This window comes from Orycteropus afer, unplaced genomic scaffold (assembly GCF_000298275.1).
Source record: "Orycteropus afer afer isolate SDZICR_OR568_19922 unplaced genomic scaffold, OryAfe1.0 scaffold00057, whole genome shotgun sequence".
Classification (NCBI taxonomy): domain Eukaryota; kingdom Metazoa; phylum Chordata; class Mammalia; order Tubulidentata; family Orycteropodidae; genus Orycteropus; species Orycteropus afer.
This window is the reverse complement of record NW_006921644.1, coordinates 8,572,625-8,582,727: the sequence shown is the minus strand read 5'-3', so window position 1 is coordinate 8,582,727 and position 10,103 is coordinate 8,572,625. Positions and strand designations below refer to the sequence as shown.

The window sequence follows — 10,103 nt, the reverse complement described above, 5'->3', positions numbered from 1 at the left end:
TAAAAGCTGTGAGCAGCCAGCTAAGAATATAACTGTTGGTCTCCACCCAAAAGAGAAAGAAAGAAACCAAAGAGTCAGAGAAGAGACCAGTCTGCAGGACAAATAGTCTACGTGAACCACGGCTTCATCTCCCTGAGACCAGAAGAACTAGATGGTGCCCAGCTTCCATTGCCACCATAGATGGACCCTGAGAAAGTGGGAGAAAAATGTGGAACAGAACCTCAAATTCCTAACAAATAAATAAACCAGATTTACTGGACTGGTTAAGACTGAAATTCTCCTCAAAACTATTACTCTGAGATAATCTAAACCTCGAACCAAAAGTAGCCCTGAGGTCACCTTTTAGCTCACAAAATAAAGACGACCACTTATGAGTCCTGGGCTCCTTTACAAAATCACCTACATGAGGCCAAACAGTCGACAATTACTTTAAACATAGGTGTGAAAACAAGGGGCAGGGAAAATAGATTTATGGAAACTGAACCACTAGAACAGAAATCGTGAGAATGTCGTGCATTGTGAGGAATGGAACCATGACCACTGACTAACTTGTGCAGAAATTGTTGAATGGGAACCTGAATCACTGTGTGAACTTTTACTGAAAACCCAGTGTTATAAAACAAACACTGCTGGAGAGGACACCCTTCCCCAGAACCTCTGTAGGTGCAGCCCAAGTGCAAGTCTATCAGAAGGGCAGACTGCATCCCCTACACCACCTCCGGCACGATCGGACCCTTGGAAACGCATCTCTGACAGTGTCACTGCTGACTTAGAGCTGCCATTCCCAGCCCTGGCTGCACATCAGAGTCACCTGGGGACCTTCCAAAGCGTCCCTCCGCATGCAAACCTCCCAGCTCATTGGTCTGGAGGCAGCCCAGTCACTGGGGGTTTCAAAGCTCCCCAGGTGACGCTGGTATGCCCTCTGATGAAACCACAGCAGCTCTAAGTCCATCAGTGGCCCCTCACCCCGTGCCTGTACACACAGCACAACATCCACACCCCTCAGCAAGGTGTAGAAGACCCATCACATATGACCCTCACCTGCTTCTTTGCCCTTGTTTCCTGGCACCCGCTACTTCATACCCAACTCCTCGGCCAGGCTGAATCCCTTTCAGTTCACCAGATGCACGGCCTGGATCCAAGCTGCCCTTCTGCTGGCACTTGCTTCTTCACCTTGTTCGCTGCTGCTCACTCAAGCATCCTTTTGTAAAGATTAAACCAAAAAACCAAACTCATTGCCATCAAGTTGATTACAACTCACAGCAACCCTGTAAGACTGAGCAGAACTGCCCCATACAATTCCCAAAGCTGTATATCCTTGCAGAAGCAGATAGACACATCTTTTTTCCATGGAGCAGCTGGTAGATTTGAACCACTGACCTTTCGGTTAGCAGCCAAGCATTTATCTACTGCACCACCAGGACTCCTCCTGATGACAGCCTCCCCCAAGATGACAGCCTTGGAAACCCTCTGGGGCAGTTCCACTCTGTCCTCTAGGGGTGCTGTGAGTCGGAATGGACTCCAAGCAGCAGATTTGGTTTGGGCTTTGCTTTGGTAAAGATCAACAGCTTTAGGAACTCTATGGGGCAGTTCCACTCTGTCCTATAGGGTTGCTACAAGTCATAACCAACTTGATGGCAATGTTTTGTTTTTTCCCCAGCTCTGGGTCCCACTTTTTCTGTAGTAAAAGGAGGGACTTGTACTAGATCAGTGACCTTCAACTTTTCTTTTGAAGAAAATTAACAGTAGACTCTGTTTCTCAAACAATATATTTGTTTTGGGACTGGAACAGAAGTCTTTAAGATAATGAACATAATACTAGAAAAGACTTAAATGGGACTCACAACTTGCCAGGCACTCTTCCGCCGGCCTTATAAACGTAACATTATTTACTCAGTACTCCAGCAAACCCAACGGTAGGTTGTTGCTACTGCGTGCCATCACAGCGCCCCTAGAGGACAGAGTGGAACTGCCCCACGTCCCTGCCAAGGCTGCCGTCTTCACTGCAGCAGTCCACTACTTCTTTCTCTCACAGAGCAGCTGGTGGGTTAGAACTGCCCAACTCTCGGTGAGGAGCCGAGCACTTAGTCACAGTGCCACCATAGTTTCTTAAATCAATAGGCAGGCACAATGATGTCCATTCATGGATGCGGAAACTGAGGCAGAGTGAGGTTAGCAGCCGTTGTCACTAGAGGGGTGAGCAGGTATGACCTGCACCAGATGACACTGTTAGGGGACACCAAAATGACTGTGAAATTTCTGTGCAATGTTTCAGCGGAAAATTATTTTTTACAGAGATATCTCTACAGTCATCACCAAAACCTTTTTCGAAAGCCCAGCCTACGTGTGTTGACAGACCCGCCAGGCTGAAACCCCGCACTCATGTACTTTCTGAACTGGCCAATGCATCGGGCCAGAGTGGTCATTACCCAATCACAGAGACACTTCAAAGGCTCTCATTTCATTCACGTGCTAAACATACACTGTTATTCTCGCTGCTGCCGCTGTTTTCATAGTCACAGAGTTTGTCAAATCTTCTGGCGTTTTACATCTAATATTGTGGCGGTGAACCTGTACCCTGTATCAATAACTTTTTTGAGAATGTAGTAGTAATTAAAGGAAGAGGAGAAAAATAAAAAAAGATTTCTGTTATAACTAGTAATGCCGTAATTGAATGGAGAAAGATTTTACAAAACAATATTGTTGTCAGTGTTCATGTAATCTAAGAAGTATGACTTTTAAGCAATTGGCGACTGGATTCGTTACATATTATTCTATGATTAAAACTGATGAATACACACTATAAGGATTCTATATTGTCTGGTACAGGGCAAGGCTCATGGCGGGGGGTGAGCAATGACACTATGAATTACCTACCACACTGGGTGATACCAGCTCTAGCGACACCACGAATTAGGGAGGGCACTTGCTCAAGGTCACCCCACTGGGAAGTGGGAAATTCATGAACCCTTGCATTCTGGACCCAGAGAAAACTGAGCAGAGGGACAAGATGGACAGTTTAGCCACAGAGATGAAGTCAAGACAATTAATAAAGAACAGAGGGGTAAACTGCAGCATGAGCTGGAGAGATGCTTTGGGAGCTGGGTCTATGAGAGGCTGGGGAGCAGCTGTCGAGTCAGAGAGAAGTGGGGCATCAGGGGCAGGGGTCAGAGCTTCATTTCTGTCAGGAGCCGTGGTAAAGACTGGGCCACATGCACCCCAGCATTTACCTGGGCAATATTTAGAGTCTATCGAAAACAGGAAGGAGCTCTGGTGGCGTAGTGCCTAAGGCATTTGACTGCTAACCAGAAGACTGGCGATTCAAACTCACCAATCACTCCTCGGAAAGAAGACTAGGCAATTTACTTCTGTAAAGATGTAGCACCTCGAAAACCCAAGGAGGGGTCACTATGAGTCGGAATTGACTCAATGGCAGGGAGTTTCACGTGGGTTTTTTTTTTTTAATTGAAAACAGGTAAGCTTGGAGCTGCCATGATGGAGACAGGGTAGCAGGCAGACAGTCCTTTCCTCTTGTCCTCCCCTTGGTCACCCTATAATGGGTTCAATTGTGTCCCCAAGAAAGGTATGTTAAAACCCTAACCCCATGTACCTATAACTGTGAAATACTTGGCAATAGGTTCTTTGCAGATGTAATTAGTTAAGATGAGGTCATACTGGATTAGGGTGGGCCCTAAATCCATTGACTGGTGTTTGTCCTTATAAGAGAGAAAACCCCTCAAACACACACACACACAAAACCCACTGCCATTGAGTCAATTCTGATTCATAGCAACCCTAGAGGGCAGACTAGGACTGCCTCATAGGGTTTCCAAGGCTATAAATCTTTATGGAAGCAGACTGTCACATCTCTTTCCTGAAGAGTTGGTGATGGGTTCAAACCACTGACCCTTCAGTTAGTGGCTGCCTGCTTCAATCACTGCTCCACCAGGGCTCCTTTTATAAGAGAAAGGAGAGAGACTTGTATGCAGACACACACACACACACACACTCACACAAAGGAGAAGGCCATGTGACCATGCAGACGACTGGAGTGATGCAGCCACAAGCCAAGGAGTGCCCAGCGCTGCCAGAAGCTGCGAGAGATGAGGCAGGAGCCTCCCCTGGAGGGCCCGGGGGAGCACAGCCCTGCCAACACCTTGATTTTGGACTTCTGGCCTTCCGAGCTGGGAGACAATGAATTTCTGTTGTCTTAAATCACCTACTTGCGGTACATGGTGGGGCGGCTCTAGGAAGCTCAGTACAGCCCTCACACCGGGCCCCTCGATCACGTCTGCCAAGCCCCGGGGCTTCAAGCAATTCCATCAGAAACTACAACAGCAAACGGCAGCCACACACTTCACTCCTCAGCTCCTGCCTTGACTCGGCCCCACTGCCCAGGTGCAGAGGCCCGCCAGGGCACAGCTCCTGCCACCCCCTTCCAGGCACAGACGATCCCCTGCACTCTATCCTAAACACCAAGGTGACCTTGGGCCCCAGCCCAAGACCTCCAGGTCTTGACTGTAAAATGGACCTGCTAATTCTAACTCAGCTTCCAGAAGCTAAGAGACTGGGCATTGAGACCTCTTCAGAAAATTACAGAGAACCCACGATATATTGGCCATCTCCTTAGAAGATGGCATTGCAATTTCAGCCATCGCCTCTTTGACCATCCTCGTTCGAGTGTTGAGAAAACCAAGGCCCAGAGAGATAGAGTGACTGAGGACACACAGCAAGGGAGTGGCAGCACCAAAGCCAGGCCCCAGGACCCAGGTCTGTGCTTCGTCCCCTCACCCCAACCCACAGCCAAACCCCAGGTGGAGCTTCCTCCTGGGGTTTCAGACTGGACCCCCTGTCCTCTCCCCTCATTCCATTTTTTAAAATTACTTTACTGCGGTAAAAATATGTAGTGCAATGTCTGCCAACCCAACATTTTTCACAGGTAAAACGTAGCGGCACTGATTACACTATACAACCATCCCACCATCTAAATCCACTTCCAAACTGTCCCACCACCATTATCAGAAACTCAGTGCCCTCAAGCAGAAATTCCTTTCATTCTTTTTTTAAAGAAGTAAGAAAGCTGAGTTTCAGAGGTACTAAGTCAGGTGCCCAAGGTCATGCTGCCTGTCTTCACTCTCTGGGCCGCCAACACAAAGCAGCACAAAGAGGGTGGCATTAGGAACAGGACTCTCTCCCCCGCACTTCTGGGACCGAAGCCCGAATTCAGGGCACCCCAGCCACAGGACCGCACTCGCTCTCTGCTGCTCGAGGGGAGACCCTCTCGTGGCTCCTCCAGCTCCCGGCAGCCCTGGCATCGCCTGGCGTTTCCTGGCTTGTAGATGTATCTCACAGGCTGTCCTCCCGCGTGTATCTCTGTCTCTGTGTCTGCTCCCCCCCTTTCTGAGACACTACTTAGAAGGGATTAGGACTCACCATACTCCAATATGACCCCATTAACTCAACAACCTATTTCCATATGTTTTGGTTCTCTTGGCTGCTCTAACAGAAAAATCACAAGTAGATGACTTAAAGAACTGGGATTCATTCTCTTACAGTTTAGGAGGTTAGAAGTCTGCATTCAAAGCGCCAGCTCTAGGGGCCGGGTGAAGGTCCCTTGACCGTGAGCTTCACCTCTGCCTCTTGCTCCCGCCCCAGTGAAGCTGGAGGCATCTCTTAACTCAGGCAGCTGCTGGCTGCTGAGGCTGACGAACCCCAGGTCGACCAGAAAAATGGCACCGCCCCAAGGTTATCAAGCAACAAGGCAGGCCACTGGTTCAAGTCCAGGAACAGCCCCAAGATCGGTAGGTAATACGAAGGCGGCTGAGTGAAGACTCGGCCAAGCGCAAGATCCAAGTGTGACGTAAAGCTCAGGGACCTTTCTCAAAGCTGCTTCTTATACTCTGCAAGCAGACCACATCCCTGAGGCATCTACTCAGCTGCTCACAGTAGATTCCACCATGGAGCTGATGACGAGTCTCATGGGCAATGACTACATCCAGCTGCCCAGCCACTCAAAACCAGGCCCAGCCAAGCGGGCACGCAGTCTTAACTATCACATCACACAAGGTCACACTGGCAAGTGCAGTGGCTAGGACTCCATCACAGCTTTTGGGAAACGCATGCGGCCCTGCACACAGTTGTTCACACTGGAGCTGAGAGTCCAATGTATACAAGTGCCAATCTCACACCTCTTCCCACTCCTTCCTGCAGCCTCCAACTCGCACCCTGCACTCAGAGGCTGACTTTCTCTGCCTGGACCTGTCCCCAGACCTTACAAACAGCAAAAAGTTTCTCCTGCGGTGTCACCTGAGTGCCTTGCCATCACTAGCCTCCGCATCCCAGCAGCCTCGCAGGTGCCTGGTTGCCCCAAGTTGCCCTCGGCCACTTCCAAATCATGCTTCTCCTTGGCAGGGGAGGGAGGACAGCTCCCTGTGTCTTGCAGGCAGTTGGCAGGGTGGCTGCTACTCCTGCCTGCTGCTGGCTGATGGAGACGTTACTGCTAAACCCTCCCCTTCTCTCCACCCCCCTTCCCTTGCAGGACCACACTGGCTGTCCCCGGGGGACTCGGAGCGCAGTGGCCGCTGCTGAAGCAGGACAGCTTTCCAGCTCGCTCGGCTGGCTCCGCGGAGCACGCACACCCCCCAGACCTCTCGGGAGGCAAGGGGCTTCCGGGTCCTCTCACAAACCCACCCCGCCCCCTAGGGCTCTCTGCAGCTGCTGGAGAGAGACGCACAATGAATGAACTTCTGCTTTCTGGAGGAGGCACAAGGAGCAGGGCTGGAGACTAACTCTGCCAGACACCGCTGGGCTCGGGCTGCTCTCTTTCCCTCCGGCTCCACCAGAGACCTCTTCCCCGGCCGTCGAGACATGGGCTCCCCTTGCCCGGCTGAGGAACGGCTGGAACTGGGCTCCTCGAGACAGGAGGGTGAGTTAAACTTCGGGCAAGTTGGTGTTTGCTGCAGGGGCAAGGGTTTGCGGGAAGAGGTGGGATGCCATGAAGCACCCTTGGCAAGAGGGCTGTTTGGAGTGAATACCTTTCCCAGGTGCCGAGAGGAGCTGTGCTGGCTGGCTGTTTCAGGGCTCAGTGCTTTGCAAAGTTGAGTTTGCACAGCGAATACAGAAAGGACAGCTCTAGGGTTCTGGAAAGAGCCCCAGGCAGGGAGGCCATATCCTGTGCTGGACTGGGGTTTGCTGTGTGACCTTGGACAAGTCACTGGAGCTCTCTGAGTCTTGGGTTTTGCACTAGGAAAATGAGAATGTGTGGGGGAAGGGCTCCCGGGTTTCAAAGGGCTCCTCTCTCCTGAGGCTGATCACCTTCCCCTGGCCCGGCATGCTAAACAATGTGATACACGCAGAATTCCCGAACGCTGTGGGGCGAGCTAGTGTGAATACGCAGGCTGGGGTTCGCCCGTACCTTGTCTGCCGGCATCCAGCTGGCTCACAAATCCACAGAAGTTTTACTTCCATTCAGCTGCCCAGTTTTCCTCTTGACTGGAGTGCATCTCACAATGCGAAGTTACAGATGCTCTGCAAGCAGCTGGGGCTGGCAGAACAGCCTAGGAAACAGTCACAAGGCCGCAGGCTGAGGATGATTGAAGAGGAGGGCTGCTATCGAATCACATGGGCTGACTCCAAAGCCCTGACCCTCAGCCAAGAGTCCCAGTAGGTCTGAAATGGAGCATTAGTGGAGGCCCGTCATTTTGCAGATAAAGGGACTGAGGCCCAGAGAGGCGGAGTGACTAGCTCAAGGTCACACAGCAAGAGTGGTGAGACAAGCACCCAGTAAAGTAGGTTGTCACTGGAGGCATGAGGTGTCCCTCTGCCCTCCTGGCAAAGTCCTCCAAGTAAGAAAACAACTAAGGAGGAGGCCGGAGAGTCGGATGCTGTGCTGAGACATCACAGTCCCGTTTCACTGAACCTTCCAGAACTAGCATTTCCTGAGCTTGCCTGGGTGTCAGGCTAAACATCGGGCAAAATATTTAACCCTTCTGGACCTTGATGCCCTCACCTGTACCATGAAGGTGCTAATGTCTGCCTCCTGGGGCAGAGGAGATGAGTTAATGGGAGGAAAGGGGAGAACGGTGTCTGGTCCTGCAGAAGCATCCAGAAGTGTCCTTACTATGCACTTCATGTGTGTTACTGCATATGATCCTTCCGTTTCCTGTGATGTGGGCAGAGGACCACAATCCCAGTTGTACAGATCAAGCAAGGGGCTGGAAGGGAGTAATCCACCCACGGTGACAGTCCACAAGGCAGTGGACGTGACAGCCCGCACTCTGAGGCTCTGTTTTTATCTACTGCATCTCACAAGGTTGGTGCATGTCTTATAATTCACAAAAATAACACTGAGACCAGAGAGGATAAGCCACATGCCTAAGACCTCACAGCCTGGAGAGGCAGAGCTCTGACCTGTCCAGCTCAGGAGTAAGTTACTGAAGTCCCAAACCACATAATCCTGTTCCAGGGAGAGTCTCCTGGATAAGGCTATGCTCCAGCAGGGAAGGGATCTCGCTGTGGCCTCTGTTCACGAACGCATCCCAAACACGCTGTTGCGAGCTGCCGTCGCAATGGCCTGGGTCGTGGCAACCCCATGCTCGAGGGAAGGAGCACTGCCCAGCCCTACGCCGTCCCAGTGACAGCTTGCAGACATAACCCTTGGGATCCACAGGGCTTCCACTGGCCAGTTGCTGGAAGTGGATGGCCATGTTATTCTTCCTAGTCCACCCTAGTCTGCGAGCTCCACTGAAACGTGCCGGCCTCCATGGACGCACGGGCGTGGCTGGAGCACACAGTAGGCCCCATAAATATGTACTGAGTGAGTGGCTGAAAGAATGAACCATGTCTGTGTGTCTGTGGCACACAGCCCATGTCAAAGCACACGCCCCTGAGAGCCAGGGTTCCTTGTCTGAGACTGACTGCTCCCCATTCTCTCGCTCTTTTCCCTTTGGCTGTCAGACGGGTTGACCTACCACCCGGTCTGGACGTCTTAGCCATGCCCGTGCCTTCCAGAGACGCCCCCTACGGTTCCTGCAGTCCCTTGAGTCATTTCCTGCCTGGCGCCCGGGAGCTGCGGTCCACCAAGGGTCTGTACTACCGCAGGGTCCGGAAGGTGGGCGCCCGGGACACGTGCCCTGTGGCCGACCTCAGGAAGGAGATTCTGGTCAACGTGGGGGGCAGGCGGTACGTCCTTCCCTGGAGCACGCTGGACGAGTTCCCGCTGAGCCGCCTGAGCAAGCTCCGGTTGTGCCGCAGCTACGAGGAGATCACCCAGCTCTGCGACGACTACGACGAGGCCAGCCAGGAGTTCTTCTTCGACCGGAGCCCCAGCGCCTTCGGGATGATCGTGAGCTTCCTGGCGGCCGGAAAGCTAGTTCTGCTGCGAGAGATGTGCGCGCTGTCCTTCCGCGAGGAGCTCTCCTACTGGGGCATCGAGGAGGCCAGGCTGGAGCACTGCTGCCTGCGGAAGCTGCTGAAGAAGCTCCAAGAGCTGGCCGAGCTGCGCAGGGGCGAGGAGCTGCAGCGGCGCCGCGAGGCCGGCGGCCCTGCCCGGGACCCCTCGCGCTGGGGGATCCTCATGCACCGGCTGCGGGAGATGGTGGACAACCCACAGTCGGGGCTCCCCGGCAAGGTCTTCGCGTGCCTCTCCATCCTGTTCGTGGCCACCACGGCCGTCAGCCTGTGCGTCAGCACCATGCCCGACCTGAGGGCCGAGGAGGACAAGGTGAGTGACCGCCGCTCAGTGCCCACTTTGCCGTCACACTCGGCAGGCGCGGTGCCTGGGGCTCACATGACTCTCAGGGGCCCACGGAAAAGCTTTACTGTCGTTTAAAGTCAGGTGGGGAAAATGAATATAACTGAGCTTGCAGTATATTGAGCCTCATACCAAGGCAGTCCACAGATACTTTTTACTATTTTATTTATTTAATTTTTTGGAGCTATGGATCCATAGAAGCAAAAGTGCCTAGGGTCCACAAGACTCCTTGTTAGGTGCCTTCGAGTTGATGTCCACCCACAGCGCCCCTAGAGGACAGAGTGGAACTGCCCACAGGGTCTCCAAGGCTGTCAGTCTTCACAGAAGCAAAGCCCAAACCACACCCACTGCC

At 52.4% G+C, this 10,103-nt stretch overlaps 1 protein-coding gene across 1 annotated transcript in view; it reads left to right on the top strand.

The window, feature by feature from the left end:
* Positions 1-8,992: 8,992 nt before the first annotated feature.
* The window catches only part of KCNG4 (potassium voltage-gated channel modifier subfamily G member 4), a 16,410-nt gene continuing 15,299 nt past the window's right edge, over positions 8,993-10,103 (top strand). Inside the window, exon 1 of the mRNA XM_007939205.2 lies at positions 8,993-9,721. Within this exon, the coding sequence (XP_007937396.2) occupies positions 8,993-9,721 (729 nt within the window). The remainder of the gene's footprint in view (positions 9,722-10,103) is intronic.